This window comes from Chinchilla lanigera, unplaced genomic scaffold (genome assembly GCF_000276665.1).
Source record: "Chinchilla lanigera isolate Chin_1 unplaced genomic scaffold, ChiLan1.0 scaffold00048, whole genome shotgun sequence".
Taxonomy (NCBI): Eukaryota; Metazoa; Chordata; class Mammalia; order Rodentia; family Chinchillidae; genus Chinchilla; species Chinchilla lanigera.
Window position 1 is genome coordinate 5,268,467 of NW_004955449.1, and position 18,716 is coordinate 5,287,182.

The window sequence follows — 18,716 nt, forward strand, 5'->3', positions numbered from 1 at the left end:
ACTAGGAGTCAACTGATTTTGTTAGTTGTATTAGTTGTTAAATCCATTTTTAAAGGATTAAATTAGGTGGGGAAGTAGAAAAAATAGTGCCTTTGGAATGCCCCATGGCCTTTGGAAGTCCCTATTGTCTTCTGACAGGATTCATTCAGTTGGCGTTGTCTGGTAGAGACGGTGACTGGACCAGGACGGTGATGCTGATATGTTAGATTCTCTAGTAACTGTCTTCTGCCTACAGGCATTAACGAGTGCCTGGACCACTCCATCAGTGGCTGCGACCACAACTGCACAGACACTCTGACCAGCTTCTACTGTTCCTGTCGTCCTGGCTACAAGCTCATGTCTGACAAGAGGACTTGTGTGGATATTGATGAGTGCAAGGAGACGCCCTACGTCTGCAGCCAGAAGTGTGAGAATGAAATAGGCACGTACATCTGTAAGTGTGCCCCAGGCTACATCCGAGAGCCTAACGGAAAGAGCTGCCGGCAGAACAGTGACATCGAACCCTATCTCATTTTTAGCAATCGCTACTACTTACGGAACTTAACTATCGATGGCTACTCTTACTCACTCATTTTACAAGGCCTGGGCAATGTTGTGGCACTGGATTTTGACAGAGTAGAAAAGAGATTGTATTGGATTGACTTAGAGAAGCGAGTCATTGAGAGAATGTTTCTGAACAAGACCAACAGGGAGACAATCATAAACCACAGACTGCTGTTACCAGAAGGTCTGGCTGTAGACTGGGTTGCCAGGTAAGAAAATGTTATGAGAGTTTTAAAAGTAGAATATTAAAAGAACATTCTAACCATGTTTTTATCTTGATACAGAATTGATCTTTTCAACTTGGGCCAATATTGGATACATTTTGTATATCTGCCGAATCCCCCCGCCCCCACTTTGTATCTAATATTCAAGTGGTACATTACAGAGCTTAGAATCTTGAGATTATGGGAATCTATGGTATTATTTTTACTAGGAGGAGCTTTATAAGGGAAGTAAGAGCTTGCTGTCACTGGCTATTCAGTTACTTGGACATGGTATCATGGGGTGATGATCCATGTAGTCGTTGTTGTACTCAGTCTTTTAAAAATACTGGCTGAGCCTGGCATGGTAGCTAGCGCACGCCTGTAAACCCAGTACTCAGGAGGCTGAGGCAGGAAGATTGCTGTGAGTTCAAGGCCAGCCTGGTCTACAAAGTGAACTCAAGGCCAGCCTGAACTATACAGTGAAACCTGTCTCAAAAAGACCAAAAAAAAAAAAATTGGCTGAGGACCCCTACCTGGTGGTGTAATGGCAGGCATGAGGGGCCTGAAGGTGAGTAGGGGAGACACTGCCCTCCTGGAACCCACAGCCTCGTCACATTCCCCACCTGGGCTGTTTCTGAAGCAGAGGATGGCTAGTGTGAAATCCTTGTCCTCTGAGATAGTCCTGGAGGTGGAGACCTTGAAGGTAGGCCATCGATAGTTTAAGTACAACTTACCAGGTCAGCCGCACTTCTTGATAGTGCTCCTGAGCGGCGAGGCTATGAGGTCCTTAGCAGCACGGGCTGTTTGGCTTTGGTCAGTCTGCACCTTCACATGGCTCTTTGCCACCTCCCTCACCATGCGACTATTCTGAGGGAAAAGGCCCTGAACTTGGAGGGAGAGTTTGCTTCCTGGTTCTCCCTCTCAGCAGCTGGCCTACTAAGGGTGTTCAGCGAGTGCTTGCTGAATACCAAGAGAATACCGAGCAACTCTGCACGCGGAAGAAGAATACGGCTCTGCTCTGTGTTTAAAAGCATAGCAATTAGTGGTTTGTAGGAGCGGAACTAAGCATGGTTCTGCTTCTGTGTGCATTATTTGCTTCAGTGCAAGTGGAAATCATATTTTATTTTGGAGAAATTGCCCTTCAGCTCACTCTCTCCTTGACTGGTACAATGCTATTTCCCTCTGAAGACCAGCTCTTTTCCTCTCCATTGCTGTGTATTCTTGCCCCGAGGAGAGAATTGCATGTATGTGTGGTAGTGAGAAAAGAGGGGCCCAAAGTCTGTGGGTAGTAAAAGTGCCTGTCGCTGAGGATGTTCCAGCGAGCACAGCCAGGCTAAGCCTTCCTTAAAAACCCGCGAAGAGCCCAGTCACACTTACCTTGGTAAGGAACGTGCCTAAGACACTACACTACAATGAGAAGTATTCCCCGCCTCGTATCAATACTGTCCATTGGTAACACACAGCTGTTTTAATTTCTGAAGCCTTTAAACTTCGTACACTAATTTTCAAAAATAGGTTGGACATGGATACTGGGTCTGTGTCCTCTGCCTTGTTCAGTAGTGGAGATGGAGGCCTTAGGTTCTCCCGAAAAGAGTCTGATCACAGGATCAGTCTTGACTGTGGGAGGAAGGAAGCCTAACGGGAAAGCAGGGAGCACAGCAGAGTTCTGGGTGGCGCAGTACAGCCAGTCTGCTGGGGCTTGAGTTGCTGCTCTTTCACTGACCAGTTGCCTTTCCCTGGGGGCCCTGCAGCCTCATCAAAACAGGAATGAAGCTAGCACCTCTTCCAGGATCTTTAAAGCTCTAGGCTTAGCATTTAGTAAATGTTCTGCAATTAGCTACTAGCAAATTGCTGTTCTTTTCCTCTACAATGGTGGAATCCAAGACTGCGGCCATCTCACTCATCAGTACGGACCCCAGGGAACTAACTGACAAGGCTTCTGCATTTATGCAGAGTCATCTCCTCATCCTTAGGCTTAGAAAGATGCTGCTGTCCTAACCACTAAATATGCTGACATCCAGTACAGTTGGATCAGGACTTGCTTCTTACAAAATGGCCTTCAGTCTTTTGAAAGGGAAACCGTACTCTACCCATTTAGAATGGTTATCAGCTCCTAAATGACCCTCTGATTGTAGGGGTATTGCAACTTTTGGAGGGGTCTGGATATATTAAGACTTGGGTGAAAGAAGGCCATGGGCCCTGGATGCTGAAAGCACTTGCATATGTGTGCTTACAAAGTTGTGTGCCATATCTGGAGAGTAGGGACCCCCAAAACCCACACTTCCCAGATGCCAGGCTAAGGACATAGGGTTATGGATACCTGTCCTATAGAAAATATAAAAGAGTTTATATAAATATATAGCAATATTTTTAGGCCTGAAATATCCCTGAGGCAGGAGTTTCTAACACATTCTAATACATTTTTAAGGCTTATTAAGTTTGATTAAGCAAAATGCATCACAGGATTAGAAACTCATTTTGCCACCTAGTGTGACAGGGCCAGGGGTGGGTTCCTTTTTCTGTGGAGAACGTTGGGATTTGGAGTGTCTTTTCGTAGCTTCAGTGATACAGGTAGACAGATCTGTTTCCTTCATTGCACCATTTAAACCATAGCCCATGGCACTCACCTCTGCTCACCTGTTCCTCTAAGTTACTGTGTTGTCTGGGAAGGATGCCTTATGGGGCACGAAGGAAGTAAAACCAGGCTCCTGGGGTGATGTGTGGCCCTGGAATTTCCAATGTCACCTCACCTGGAGGTGGGAGTCATAGCATCTTCTTGCATCTTCCATTGCCTCGTTGCAGCAAGGCCGACTTCCTATTTCCGCTGTCTTCCTTTGGCCAGGGAAGGTGCCTTCTAACTGCTAGCTGGCTGTCTATGTGATTCTCAAATAGCTTGGCTTGGAAATTGGGTGGCTAAACAAAACATATTGATATCAGTAACTCCTGTCTCTCCATTTCAGAAATCTCTACTGGGTGGATGCCCAGCTGGACGGCATCTTTGTCTCCAACCTCCAAGGTCAATACCGCCGCATGCTAGCCCAGCACTGTATGGATGCCAACAACACCTTCTGCTTTGACAATCCCAGAGGAATTGTTGTCCACCCTCAATATGGGTATTGTCTCCCTGTCATGTCGGGCTCTTCTGTCATGCCCTTATTCTGCCTCTGTCACCAAAAAGGCTGCTCACATAGCTATCTCAAGGCCAATATCTTCCTGGGACTTGTCTTCCACTTTTTCTGCCTGGTAAATAGTTTAGCATAATGGGTAGACACGTGGCTCATTCAGTGATGTTCATCAGTTCTTCTGCTGTCTTTGCCATGACATACTTTTTCACTGTTCAAACCATATGCCAAGAAAAGTGTGGTGAAAGAACTACTTCTTCACCGGACCCTCCATGTTAAAGCTACTGAAATCCACAGTTAGTCATGTTCATTCCTGAGCATTTCCTGTCATCGTACCTCTTTTTTTTTCCTTTTTCAGACTATTTTCTGTTAGTTCTCTTTCCTTTCTGAAAGGCTCTGCAGGCTGTGAACTCCATTTCTCTGAACAGAGAAAAACTGTCATTTGGGTACTGACTTCCTTCCGCTGCAGGGACTGACTCTGTGTGTTTGCCCCACAGATATGTCTACTGGTCAGACTGGGGTGAGCGTGCCTACATTGCCAGAGTTGGCATGGACGGAGCCAATAAGTCTGTGATTATCTCGACCAAGTTATCGTGGCCCAATGCCATCACCATTGACTACACCAATGACCTCCTCTACTGGGCAGACGCTCACCTGGGGTACATCGAGTACGTACACAGAAAAGAACAGAACTGGGGAGCTGCTCGTTGCAGAGACTGGGGCTCGTGCTTCCAGTGTGTTTGTCCCACGTGCCCTCTTCCTGGCCCGTGTACCCCAGGGCACTCTGAGGTCACCTCTAAGTGAAATGCCTGGAGGCAGGTCACTGAGCTGTCTGGTATGGTGCCGTGGAAATAGAGTAAACTTTAAAGTTACACTGAGAAAGGCTTATAGCTTGTACTTGCATTTCTTACTGCTTTTATTTTTAATCTAGAAAATGAGGCTCGTAATCTCTCCCCTGTGATAGCTCAGTGGAAATTAAGGAAATCTCAATTTCCTTAGTGCTTGACCTTGTTCTTCGCCTCAAACATATGATGAATAGATTTCAGTACAGTCTTTGAAAGACATGAAGAGAATGAAAGTGTTGGACAAGCCTTCCCTGAAATACTTTCATGCATTTCTTGATAAGTACAATGAAGTGTTTTATGTGGCAATAGGGTCTTTTAACATTTATTCAGTGTATAATACATTGAAGTCTTTCTGGAAATAGGATCACATTTAAACTCTGTTAAGTATTATACTACTGAATGAGACATTCTTATTTAAAAATAATCCGTATTATTAACCAACCAGTACATGTTTATTTGGGGGCATTGCTAGCTGTGGCCTAATGGGAGCATAGTAGTGTTTTTAGTATAGCCTGCTGCATTCAAAAACTAGGCAGTGCCATTATTTTTTTTTTTTTTTTCTTTCGGTTTTTCTCCGGTACCGGGAACCGAACTCACGACCTTGCGCTTGCCAGGCAGGCGCTTTTGCCACTGAGCTAAATCCCCAGCCCCAGTGCCATTATTTTGAACGGGTCCAAAGACACCTACAAGTTCTGCTCCTTGGTGGCTAAATTCAGATCATTACTTGCATTCTTATCAATGAAGGGCTAGCAGGGTTTCATGTTTCCCATGGCTTCTATAAATGACAGGATTTGTATTTGGGAAGTATTTTTAACACTGTGTGGCTAACATCATGTTTCTTTCTTTTTTTTTTTGGTTTTTTTGAGACAGGGCCTTGCTGTGCAGTTCAGGCTGGCCTTGAGCTCACTTTGTAGCCCAGGCTGGTCTGAAAATGCAATGATCCTCCTGCCTCAGCCTCCTGAGTGCTGGGATTACAGGCGTGCACCACCACACCTAGCTTTTCTTTTTTTTGGTTTTGACTTCATATTTCTTAGAGGTTAGATCATTCTATTCCTTGTTTGGATTTTAGGATCTCTTTTAAATTTTTAAAATCTTAAAGTATCAGTTATTTTAGAAACAACTTCTAATAAGGCCTCATAGTAGTGAATGAGACATCGGAACTAGGAGGACTTGGAAATTTGGCTGAGGGTGCTGTGACACTTTGAGATCCGAGAATCTCCTGGAGGTTTATTCATTGGGAAAAGTATTCATCAGTAGTGCCTATGGCATGGTTCCTAAGAGACATTCTGCGGTATTTGCTGTGGGGTATCTTCCTCTGAGGTCATCCTGAGAGTGCAGCTGTCTCCTAGGACAGCATCTCACTTAGACTGCTCATGAGAAGGTGAGATTTCAGCTTTATATCGCTAGACTCTGATTTCTTCTAGTGATTTAAGAAACAAGAACAGTGCTCACCCCCAGGTGTCAAGCAAGAGCTTAATGCATAATATCAGCATAAAGGTTATAATCTTACAAGAGCTGTACCAGCTGGACTGCAGCTGTGGTTAGAAATTAGTGATTGCTTTAAATCCTGTGGCTTAAACATAGCTTTCTCAGCTTTTTACATCTTTTGCTCAGTCAAAGTAAATTCTTTTAGTGTTTGTTTTCATTAAAGACCAAAGAGGGTAGAGTTTTACTGACAGATTGGTTAATTCATTTGTCCTGAAAGGTGTTAGAGGTGGGGTTATCTTCTCATGGTGATTGTTCTTCCTCCTGCTCCAGGTACTCTGATTTGGAGGGCCACCACCGACACACCGTGTATGACGGCATGCTGCCTCACCCTTATGCTATTACCGTATTTGAAGACACTATTTACTGGACAGATTGGAATACAAGGACAGTTGAAAAGGGAAACAAATACGATGGCTCACATAGGGTGGTGCTGGTGAACACAACACACAGACCCTTTGACATCCATGTGTACCACCCATACAGGCAGCCGATTGGTGAGTAGGTGATGGGGCGTTGGCACAGTTGGTTTAGTTTATGCACACATTATTCTTCTGTTATGAAGCTGAAGCATGAATAGTCTGACATATATGAGGTTTATTGTTTCTTGTTAATGTTTTCTTTAGAATGTATACTGTGGCCTGGTGTGATGGTACACACCTGTAATCCCAGTACTCAGGAAACTGAGGCAGGACGATCATTGAGTTTGAGGCCAGCCTGGGCTACCTAGTAAGACCCTGTCTCAAATAACCAAAATAAAAAAAATTGGGGGGTACTGGGGATAGAACTCAGAGCTTCACCTATGGTGGGTAAGCACCGTACTACTGATCTACACCCCCAGCTCCAGAAAGGCTAATTATACTTCTTTTCTTTAAAACTGCCCCTTCCTTTGAGAGAGGCTCTCATCATGTAGTTCAGGCTGGCGTTGAACTCACTATGTAGCCCAAGTGAGCCTCAAACGTGTAGTGATCCTCCTGCTTCAGCCTTCAAGGTACTGGAATAACAAGCATGCACCACTACACCTGGTACTTGCCTTATTTTTAAAAAGCAATCTGATTTTTTTTGTTTTTAATATGATTTAATAGTGGTTGTGTTGCATAGTTCCTTCCTGTGTCTTGGTGGGACTACTGAGGTACTTTAAAGTGGGTTACAATATATGAATGACATTTGAGCCTTAAATATTTGAAAAAGCACCTTTGAAAAGTAAGGGCATTTCCATATCTAACCATAATGCAATTGTGACATCTAAAATATTAACAATCATCTCTTAATAATACCAAGATCAGAGATTAATCTACTTAAATATTTAAAAGAAAGTTGCAGCCGTTATAAAAACTTTATTCAATGTTTGTTTGTATATGGTGTATTGTATATCAAATAAATGTTACTCCTCTCTTCTAGAAGATAATAATGTCAAAAACAGTGTCATAAATTAATAAGAGTTTTTTTTAATTTTTGCTTGTGGATTTATATTCCTCTCCATGCAATTAAAGCCATAGAGATGATCTGGCAGATGTCTGCAGTATACCCTGGGGGATAGACTGGTTTCTCTGGGTCCACTTTGTTGTGATGTCGTACCAAAACATATGATAAGCTTAGAAGTAAGGAAATTGAGACATGGCAGAGTAAAGGCATTTAATATTTCCTTCATTTTATTGGAAGTTTAATCTTACCTCCAGGCAGTGATTGAGAAACTTAGTAAATGCTATCCCAGTTATTCATGGCCCAACTTCTGTGCCTCTGTGTTAGGATGAGGGAAAAAGACAGCATCTGCTGCAAAGCAAAGCTCCCGCTTAGCTTCTGGCACGCTGTGAGCTAAGTGTCCTGCCTGCTCTCTCAGGCCCATAAGAATATGTCTTTCTAATCAGGAACACCAGTGAGCGTGCCTCACTTCCGGTAGCACATGCCTGACTTCTCTCAGTACACAGTGCTTCTGGTGTAGCTCTATCAGCTGTCCTGCTGTATGACCTTTGGGAAAAGAATCAAGCTAGGGTCATGCTTTTTCTTACTCTTTCAAAGGTGATGAATTCGATGTCAAGGCGACTAACTTCCTAAACTGCGCTTGCTACTCTCTTTAAGCAGATGGACCCATATTTTCTTTCTTTTCCCCTAGTGAGCAATCCTTGTGGTACCAACAATGGTGGCTGTTCCCATCTCTGCCTCATCAGGGCAGGAGGAAACGGATTCACCTGCGAGTGCCCCGATGACTTCCAGACCCTGCGTCTGAGTGGCCGAACCCTCTGCCTGCCCTCGTGCTCCAGCACCCAGTTCCTGTGCGCTAACAACGAAAAGTAAGGCGCCCCTCCCCCTCCACACGGCCTCTCCATCCCTTGGACACATTCCCGATATGGGAATTTCCTAATGACCCAAGATTTCAGTTAATTTGGTGCATGTGGAACACACCAAGACTCTCAACTTTAGGTAATTCCTTCCTAAATAGCACGAATTTGTTAGCTACACTGATAATGCCTATGTAGGTAAGTTTTTATAGAGAAGCAGGAAGTGATTTCACATTTCTAAGAAAGTGTCCTCCGTGTACCTGAGGGGCATGAATAACAGCCTTAAAGAGGAACAGAAGTTCACTGTCTTTCCCATGTCTATACTGTACCACCCCTTTAGTTACCCATGCCGGAGAATCCAGTCTGTGCATTCAAATCCACTTCTGGTCCTTTGGATTTGCTGCGAGACGTGGCTACAGATTATTTCCCTGTCCATGGCTATAGGCAATGGGGTCAGAATGGGGTGAAGAGCAATGTTAAGGCAAATTGTAACATCCAAGATGCAGTGGCAGATTGTATTGGTGATTAAATACCATACCTGAGATTGAGACCTACTCTATGCCTTTTATGACACAGGCATGCAACAGTTCCCAGCACCCTGCAGTTTTCCAGCCAGTCCCCAAATGCCTTGTATCACTTGGCAGACAGTCTTCACCACTTGTGTCCAGAACCTGGGTTTAAAACACCTGCTCCAGTGTTGGCTGTGGGAGGGATTTAATTGTCACACTCAGAGCACATTTTCAGTGTGTATTTATGACCTGTTCCATCTCATCGTTATCTTTTCTCTGACAATGCACCACAGAAACTGAGGTTTAATTGATCCTCTTCTAGGACCTTCGTGTCAGTCCTTGGGGTTCAGTGCTGATTTCTTTTAAGTGGCCCCTGTTCCCTCCCCTGGCCACCACACTGCTTTGCTTGAGCAGTGCTGTCTTTCCTTTGTGAAGGTGTATTCCCATCTGGTGGAAATGCGATGGGCAGAAAGATTGCTCCGATGGCTCCGATGAACCGGCCCTGTGCCCGCATCGCTTCTGCCGGCTGGGACAGTTCCAGTGCAGGGACGGCAACTGCACCAGTCCGCAGGCCTTGTGCAATGCTCACCAGAATTGCTACGACGGCTCCGATGAAGACCGCGTGCTCTGTGGTGTGTTCACGGCTTCGTGCTCTTCTGTCCTCTCTGTTGCCGATGGCACCACAGGAGTCTGTGGGCACTTCTTGCATGTCAGAAATTGAGAAGTGGCTCAAATCCAAGGAGAAAACTCAGGGCTCCCTCTATTTTTATAGGGCTTTAAAAATCGAACTTCTCAGGTCTGTCCAAGGCAAGTGGTTGAGTAGATAGCAAGACTTCAGGCAGATGGCTCTTCTCCGTTAGGCGCAGACGCCTGCTTCAGAGCTCACACTGGGGGTGGAGTGAACTTCTCACCTCTTTTGGGCAAGAACTCTTCATTGTAATATTCATTTTTTTTCACTTTAAAAAGAGGAGAAAACTCTGTAAACTAAAAACAACATATCAACAGTAACAATAAACACAAAGTTTGAAAACCACTGTTCACCAGGGGAACAGAGACAGGAGAAGGTGTGTTAAGCAGGACAGAGGGATTTGTCCCCAGCCCTTAATGCTGCATGCAAGCAAAAGATATTTAGGAATTTGGGAGACAGTAATAGTTAAAGGAATAGTTATTCATGTAGTATTACTGAATGATAATAAGTACATTACATTATAAATCCTAAAAGTTAGACATCTTGGCACAATGCCTGTAACTCCAGTTCTTGGGAGGCTGAGGCAGGAGGATTGGAAGCTTAAGGCCAGCCTGAGTTACATAGCAAGTTCAAGGCTGATCTGGACTACGTAGGAAGACCCTGTCTCAAAAAACAAACAAACAGGCCTATGAGAAGTAATTGTAATGGAGTTCTTCAGGAACCACTAGTGTAAGTGAGAAGCTTTTATTCTCATCCCTCTGAAGCTGATGACTAAGTGTCCCTCCTTGCAGAGAACCACCGCTGTGAGCCCTACCAGTGGCAGTGTGCCAACAAGCGCTGCATCCCGGAGTCCTGGCAGTGTGACTCCCTGAACGACTGCCTGGACAACTCGGATGAGGACAGATCCCACTGTGCCAGCAGGACCTGCAGGCCGGGCCAGTTCCTGTGTGACAATGGCATCTGTATCCCTCAGTCCTGGAAGTGTGACGTGGATAATGACTGTGGAGACTACTCGGACGAGCCCCTCCACGAATGCAGTAAGTTCCCTGGGGCACCGGGAGATGAGGGGACCTCGTGTGCACTGAGAGCAGACACAGAGCCCGTGTATCAGCTTCACGGGTGCTCTCAGCTCTGGCACAGCAAGGCACAGAGCCGCTGAACGGCGTACAGTAGCCCAGAGCCTGTTTCTCAGGTGTCTAACACTGCCCCTCAGTGACCTGCCGTTCTGACCATCCAGAACACAGTGAGAATTTACATCCTGTCTGTGTAGTACGTCCTCACTGGAGGACCTTGTGAGGTAAGGAAGGTGAGCCTTAATCAGTTCCCACTTTACAGATGAAGGTAGTGAGGCTCCCATTACGTGGACGGTCATGCTCCTATTTTGTGGCAGAATGAACACTTCGACTTGGGTTTTTACTTCAGACCCAGTCCTTTCTCCCATACCGTTGCACTGCAAACCAAGTGAGTGGTACTGAGACAGTGAGAAGAAGGCTCCCACCTCTGGCAGACACGTGCTGTGGAGTCAGTTTAGTTGGTAACCAGTAATGGTTACTCGTCAGCGCCTTGTCCTCAGTGTGACAGTGGCAGGTTACGGCCCAGAGCCGTTTCCCGGTCGGACTGAAACCTCTGTTCTGACTGCTGTGTCCTCCCTTTTCAGTGAGTGCTGCCCACCGCTGTGACAACCACACAGAATTCAGCTGCAGGACGAACTACCGCTGCATCCCACTGTGGGCCGTGTGCAATGGTGCCGACGACTGCAGGGACAACAGTGACGAGCAAGGCTGTGGTAGGAGGGCCGTCCGAGAGTGGGGAGGGACTCGAAAGCAGAGTGGATTTCCCATGTCACCTTCCCTTTGTTTACCTCTGAAAAAAGGATTTGTTAATGCTCCTAATAGCATGTCACATTTTGTAGCATTTGACAGGGTTGTTGGGGGGATTTGATTTACATGTGACATCTGGTCCCAAAGGACACTGTAAATGGGGAAGGCATTAAGATGTTAGGAACTTGTGCAATTTCTCCCAAATATAGAATCCTTATTCAAGCACATTAAATGGTTTGTCTAATCTTATCGATTGACTGAAATGGAGGGGTTAGAGAAGAGTTAGATGGTAGCTGTCTCTGCATGGTACATAGCCAAATCAGAATCTCTTATTTGGTGATTTCCACATCTGAATGTCTTTCTATTATTCACTCTGGCCACATGGAAAGAATTTATGGACAAAAGCCCAAAGAAATTAGTGGATGGTGTTAAGACTAGGCAAATACTCTGACTTGAAACCAAAATGTGTGTGTGTATGAGAGACACAGGGAAAGAGAGGAGGAGGAGGAGGAAGAGGAGGAGGAAAAGGGAGAGAAGACGGGAGGGAAGAGAGGTTTAGTGAGAAGACAGGAAGATAATGGGCTATTTTAATAACACAATATCTAAGCCATGGAAAGCAATATGATAAAAATATTCTATTGACTGGTGGCCCTAGTTTACCTTCCTTTATTTGGCCAGTTGTAAACTGGGTACCCATCTAGTTTTTGAATGGCCTCTAGTTTCAAGCAGTAGGATAGGTTCAGGTTAGCTAAAAGAGGGATGGATCATGACAGTGAATACTGTTGGCATTTCCCTCTCTGGGAGCTCCAAGAATATAGGAACAATTCTCAGGCTGTCACAAGGACTCCAGTACTACTTTGTGCATTTTCCGACCATCATCTTATGAAGGCTTTGCAATGACTTGCTTTGCAGAGGCACGGACGTGCCATCCTTCAGGGGATTTCCGCTGTAAAAATCACCAGTGCATCCCTCTTCGTTGGAAATGTGATGGGGACAATGACTGTGGAGACAGCTCAGACGAGGAAGACTGTGGTGAGTGCTCACCGTTCTGTGATCCTTGTGTGCCCCCAGGGCTAGGATGGCCCTTCTTTGTTTGCAGTTGACTGTGTCATTCATCCTCAGAGGGTGGGATGATGGTCTTTATTCTGGTTGGTGTATTTCCATGTTTTCTGTGACTAAAGACACAGCATCTCCTTCTGAGATACTTATTATCAAGCTTTGGGAAGAGGATATGTACTGAAGGATATCTTTTTTGTGTTGAATTTATTTACTGGACTATTTTTCCAAAAAGAATTTGAGATAAAATTTTGATAAAGGACAAACAGAATAGGATAAATAGAATAGAAATAGAAAATGAAGACCCAGAGAAGAAAGGAAAGGGGCTCACCCAGAGATCCCGTTTCTCAAACTCTTTCCCCAGAATGGCCCAAATAGCAAAGGCGAGAAAACTCGTGCTGCGATTTTTATCCTTCCTGGAGTTGATTCTGTTACGAGGGCTATGGATAAACATCAGGTTAGGTTTTGGTGCTTCTCTTCCAGATGATGTGTCTACTGGGAATTAGACAGGGAGGTTGAGGAAAGGAAGTTCTGAAGAAGTGGAAGTGTTCTGAGAACAACTTTATGATTCCCACCCTGAGCTTTTATCATGGACTCCTGAGATATTTTCAGTTTCAGATTTTCTAGTATGAAAATTTTCTAGTCACTTTTTGTTGGAAGACATAAATCACTGTTTGTCACATGCAGTCGGATTAGAACATGGATTATACCTGCAGACCTAAAAGGGCAATCCATTTGACATTTTGTTGTTTGTTTTTAAAAGTTCCTATTGAGTCTTAAAGAGGTTATCTAGAGCTTCAAGAAATGAAAAACTTACTGTAACATCCTCAAAGCCATTCTTTACCAACTTAAATCCGTGTGGAAGGTCTACTTTTAGAGGGTGAGTGACCTGCCCTAGCAGACCTCTGGGACTTGAACTGCACAAGGGAGGCTACAGGGCACTGTGGGTGCCACAGCCAGCTCCCAAACAAGTTGTGTGTGTGTGTGTGTGTGTGTGTGTGTGTGTGTGTGTGTGCTGCTGCATTCACGGCCATGTGGCTTCCTTTTCAGCTCCCCGGGAGTGCACGGAGAGTGAGTTTCGATGTGCCAATCAGCAATGTGTTCCCTCTCGATGGGTCTGTGACCAACAGAATGACTGTGGGGACAACTCGGATGAGCGGGACTGTGGTAACTGTCTTCCTGAGGCTTGCTATAGAATCTTACACTGTGGCAGAGTAAGCACTTCAAGGTGTAGTGCTGATAGAATTTTTCGGAGTAACAAAACTTTTATGTAATTTATGTAGTACTTAAACCTTAGCATAATAAAATAACTTACTATTTATTTTCTATGCTTTACTCTTACTAGCTGCCTAGATCAGTTATGCTATGGGAAACTAGCAAGGAGCTTTTAAAGTTTCATTTTAATTTTAACATTCCCCAGAGCAGACTTTAATGTACATTGGCCTAATAAACCAATACATTGGTCTTCCTAGTATTCCACAGGTCACCCTGGTATAGCTGATAGAGCTCTGGAATAGGAATCCTGTCTTAATGATGGGTCTGAGGAAAATCAAGGAACATTAGAAATTGGGAAATCTGAGGAAAGCTTGAGAGCTACAGGTCAGTTAACAGGGGCAATGAGGACTTCCATCTTCATATGTTTAGTGGCGGACGTGTGACCTTGAGAGCCTGTTCCTTTGCTAGCACGGTTGTGGGTTTGCAGTGAGACAGTCAGGAGGAGGAGACAGGAATGCGAAGTACTCACCACACGCCATACGCCTAATACCTGTGTGCCAATGACAAGGCCTTCCAGAAGTGACAGTCTTTTCTCTTCAGAGTTGAGGACCTGCCATCCTGAACATTTCCAGTGTACAAGTGGACACTGCATCCCCAATGAACTGAAATGTGACGGGAGAGCCGATTGTCTGGATGCCTCTGATGAAAGCACTTGTCGTAAGTCCCTGGACACATGTGGGCCTTCTTGCCTGAATGTGTAGCTGTGGGAGTGGAGACACCCATCAGCTACCACTTCCTAGAGTAAAAGACCACAGATATTTCTATTCAGCCTCCACTGGTAATTATCAGTTTGCCCTTGGTGTGAGTCATTGTAACTATGTACTTCACAGTGGTCATTCAAGTGCATTTCGCTAGCAATATTTTAAATAGAGAACATATTAAGTAGTCTGTGCTAGCAAAATATGTATTATAAGGTATCATAAAAACCATTAATTGGATAAAAACATTTCAATTAAGAATATGAGGGTAGTGAATAAATGAATACAGACAAGTTGGGTTGAGTATTAGAACATGGCATTTAGGGTATGAAATTTTATCTGCATTGCATCATGGCATATAAAATTATTAAAAATGTAGAATTAATGTGCTCACTCATATTTTGCTCTGTATGAATCACTGAATACGTATTTAACTGTTGATTATTACTCATGGTAGATGTTGTTGTTGGAGGTGTTCACCACATCTCCAACCCTGGCTTCAAGGAGACTTTATAAATGTATGATGAGCAGAGCCAGTCTCCCTGTAGCTAGAGGCGGGGCCTGCCCTTAGAGACAAAGTCCAGTGCTACCCCTGGAACAATTCACATTATTGAAAACTGGCTCAGACAGTGGTTCTATGACATATTCCATCCGAATCTCAGAGAGGTTATAGTCCTAGTACATTGGGGTGGGTTATAATAGCAAGAGCTAACAGAGGAGTAGCAGGAAAACTTTCCTGAACTAGTACTTTGGTCTCATAATTTACATGTGTCTCCTCCCCACCAACAGCCACTCGCTTTCCCAATGGTACATACTGCCCAGCTGCTCTGTTCGAGTGTAAAAACCATGTTTGTGTCCAGTCGTATTTTATATGTGATGGAGATAATGACTGCGGCGATGGTTCCGATGAAGAGCTTCACCTGTGCTGTAAGAGAGAGGGGTCGGGTGGGAGAGGTGTTGTCTGGTGAAATCTTCACATTTCTTACCTGTGGCGTACAGTGGTGGAGGCAGCTGTGCAGTGTTTGTGGCCTAGACACAGGCGCTGGTTGATTTCACTTGGTCTTCTTGCTTCAGTTCTCTATCTGTACCTGAGAAAGTTAGGCCAACATCCATTGGTTTTTTTTTTTTTTTTTTTGTCTTTTTGAGACAGGGTCTCGCTATGCAGATGAGGCTGTCCTTGAGCTCACTTTGTATCCCAGGCTGGTTTCAAACTCAATAGTTTTAAATATATGGCCTTAGGAAACAATTTCAACAAAGGAAATCTTACTTGGAAACCCAGTGTGCATAGACAGAGGCAGGTCTGCCATGGCTGAAGTCCGAGGAGGAAGAGGGGTGATTTGTAGCTTTCCTGTTTCATGCTACTCTTGGTGTCCCTTGAACTACCCTCTCCAAATCCCCAGGGCAGTGGTGGCGAACCTGTGGCACGTGTGTGCAGGGGGTTGTTGGTTGCAGGCTCTAAAAGTTTTGCCATCACTGCCACAGGGCTTCTTGGAGCACTTTTAGAGAATGCTTAATCCTTAAAGCCACTTCCTTTAATGTCATATTCAAGGCCATCTAAGTCCCTTTTATTGTGCATTGCCTATTTATCTTTCAGATTTCATTCAGTTCTGGTGAAGAACCCATGGGTGAGAGGTGTTTCAAAAACAGGTCCTGTCCTCACCCTCATTAAGCCTACTGAGGCAGAATTCCCAAGGATGGGAGCTGGCATGTTTTTTTTTTTAAGCTCCTTAGCTTTTTAGTTTAAGCCTCCTGGTTGAGAATCATTTATTTTAATGAAACAAATGAAGATAGGGTTGTTTCCTTTTGCTATATGCTTTGAATCACTAGAGAAAAGCTAGCGTGGTAGTTCTCAGGGTGTCTTCCTTGGACTAGGAAAATCATTACACTTGGGAATTTGGAAATTCATGGGCCCCACAGACAATGGGGGCCCTGCAATCTGTGTGTGAGCACGTCTGCCGCAAGCCAAAGTTTAAGGCTTCATCGCAGGTGAAGGGACCCCTGGACACACTGTGCTGTACCCTTCCCGGCCTCCCAGGCTGACTTAGCTGCATTTGCTTCTGAAGTTCACATTGTCTCCTTCGTTCCCTCTCCTGAATTCCTCACACTTCATTTTCAGGCTTTGACACGCCTGAAGAACTGCAACAGGTGTGTGCTGTGTTGTCCAATGGTATCTGACACTTTCCTTGCCATTTCTTTAGTTGCTAGAAACTAGCTGTGTTTGTTTTGTGTTTAATTTGGTAAATCTTGGGAAAACCTCTCAAGCATGTGAATTTTTCAAAGGGATCATTTTCCTCCATAAGATGAAAAAACACTGGTAAAATTAAATTTTGGAGAGGCAGGAACACAGCCATATTTTTTTTAAAAAAAGATCAGTACTGTTTTGTAATGTTGCGCTTACCCTTCAGAGCAATTAATTCTTGGACGGGTTCTGTTCATATTTCTAAGGACCCTTCCTCCCCTAAACAGCTTCATTCCAGGTCTCTCCTCTTGATCGCAGTGTGTGGTATAAAGTCAAAAGGAAAAGCAGATTGCTCAAGCCTTCAAGTCTTTCATGAGAAAGAGCACACTGAAATCGTGATGCATTTCCCCCATACGGGGTACTGCACTTGGATTCCCCCATCTCTGTGTGTACAACAAAATGAGTGAGGGTTTGGCTGTGAGGTGTCCGCTTTAAGTGTAAGAGGTGAGGGAATTCAGCACAGGGTATAATGTCGACGAAGACTTTATGGCCTCGGGACTCAATGACAGTTGCAGTTAATAGAATTCACCAGTGGCTTCCTGGCTGCTAGGATAAGAGGCCATGTAATGTCCCCCTGGCCTCTCCAGCCTCCTGGCCACCTCTGTCCTCCTCCCTCTGTTCTACAGCCAGAGACTTTAAGGCCTAAAACACTCTATGCTCCTCGCAGATTTCACATCTGCCAGTGTGGAGCCTCCCCTGACCTGTCCTTCTTGTGCTGAATGTCAGATCCCCCAGTAGTATGTCTGTGTTGTAATTGAACCCACCTGGGTTAATCTGTTTTCTTCTAGAATGACGTTTCATGGAGTCAAGGACTGCCTCTTTCTTGTTGCTTGTTGTCCTTGGTACCTAGTGCAGTGCCTTGATGTGTGCTAGGTACTCAGGATGTATTTATTGATTGAGTAATCAGAAGAGCTTGAATGAGTGAATGCAGCAAGCCTGATACTAGACTGGCATAGAGGTTTTAGAGACTGACACGTGTGTTCTACACTTAACTGCAATTTAATTTTCCCATTTTTCCTTCCAGTCAATATTGCTTGTGAACGTCCTGAACGTTTCCGGTGTGACAATAGTCGCTGCCTTTACGCTCACCAGCTGTGCAATGGTGTGGATGACTGCGGAGATGGAACTGATGAGAAAGAGGAGCACTGTGAGTGAAAGGCAGTGGGAGGGGGGAACGCTCAGGGTGTCCAGCTGCAGTTTGCACATACACCTCTGGCATTCTGCATTGCTCTCCACAGGCCTGAGTTGCACCTATGACAGCACGTCTCTACCACAAAGTTGTTTACAGCACCATGCAAACACATGCATTTCTCAGATGCAGCCCAGTTCTCTTCTTCCTGTTTCATTTGAGCACTACTTTAGCACATCGCTTAATTTTTCCAGCTTTCCTTTATGTTTAGTAAACTCTTTCCTCCTCTTTTCTGAGAAAACGAGAGCAGATGGAACAAGCAGTGAATGGGGGCTGAGTGACACTTTACAAGTTCATGGGGTATGTGTTCCGAGTTGAGGTTTGGCCGCTCTTCATCCTGGAGTTGCGCATTGTGCATCTGAGCTTGTGAATGAATGTTCACTGTCAGTGCCCAGTGGGAAAGATGGTGTTGAGTAAGGCGGCACTGGTGTTAATGGAGCTTATCTAATACCCTTCCTGAAAATGCAAATTCATTTCATTGATAGGTTAATTTAAGGTAGGAATTTCAAACTAGTTGCATTTAATATTTTAGGTATTGAAGTATCTGTACCTTTTTTGTACTTTGGGAATATTTAAAACTTTATCTATTGAAAGGAAGAGTGAGTTTTCTGGGCAATTTAATTTCCCTAGAAAAAAATTGAGTGTGGAAAATTATTTCCAGAGGTTGCAGTTACTTTTTTTCCTAAGGATACACTATCTGGGAAAATTTTGAAAAATAGTTACTTTTTCCACTTTCCATCCATGTACTTTTTTTTTTTTTTTTTT

At 44.5% G+C, this 18,716-nt stretch overlaps 1 protein-coding gene across 1 annotated transcript in view; it reads left to right on the top strand.

Moving 5' to 3' along the window:
* Positions 1–18,716, top strand: part of Lrp2 (low density lipoprotein receptor-related protein 2) — a 159,778-nt gene that overhangs the window by 113,358 nt on the left and 27,704 nt on the right. Inside the window, exons 51-63 of the mRNA XM_013518692.1 lie at positions 236–752; positions 3,707–3,859; positions 4,366–4,536; positions 6,472–6,695; positions 8,312–8,489; positions 9,422–9,618; positions 10,466–10,711; positions 11,332–11,460; positions 12,407–12,526; positions 13,601–13,717; positions 14,366–14,482; positions 15,313–15,450; positions 17,787–17,909. Of these exons, the coding sequence (XP_013374146.1) occupies positions 236–752; positions 3,707–3,859; positions 4,366–4,536; positions 6,472–6,695; positions 8,312–8,489; positions 9,422–9,618; positions 10,466–10,711; positions 11,332–11,460; positions 12,407–12,526; positions 13,601–13,717; positions 14,366–14,482; positions 15,313–15,450; positions 17,787–17,909 (2,430 nt within the window). The remainder of the gene's footprint in view (positions 1–235; positions 753–3,706; positions 3,860–4,365; positions 4,537–6,471; positions 6,696–8,311; positions 8,490–9,421; positions 9,619–10,465; positions 10,712–11,331; positions 11,461–12,406; positions 12,527–13,600; positions 13,718–14,365; positions 14,483–15,312; positions 15,451–17,786; positions 17,910–18,716) is intronic.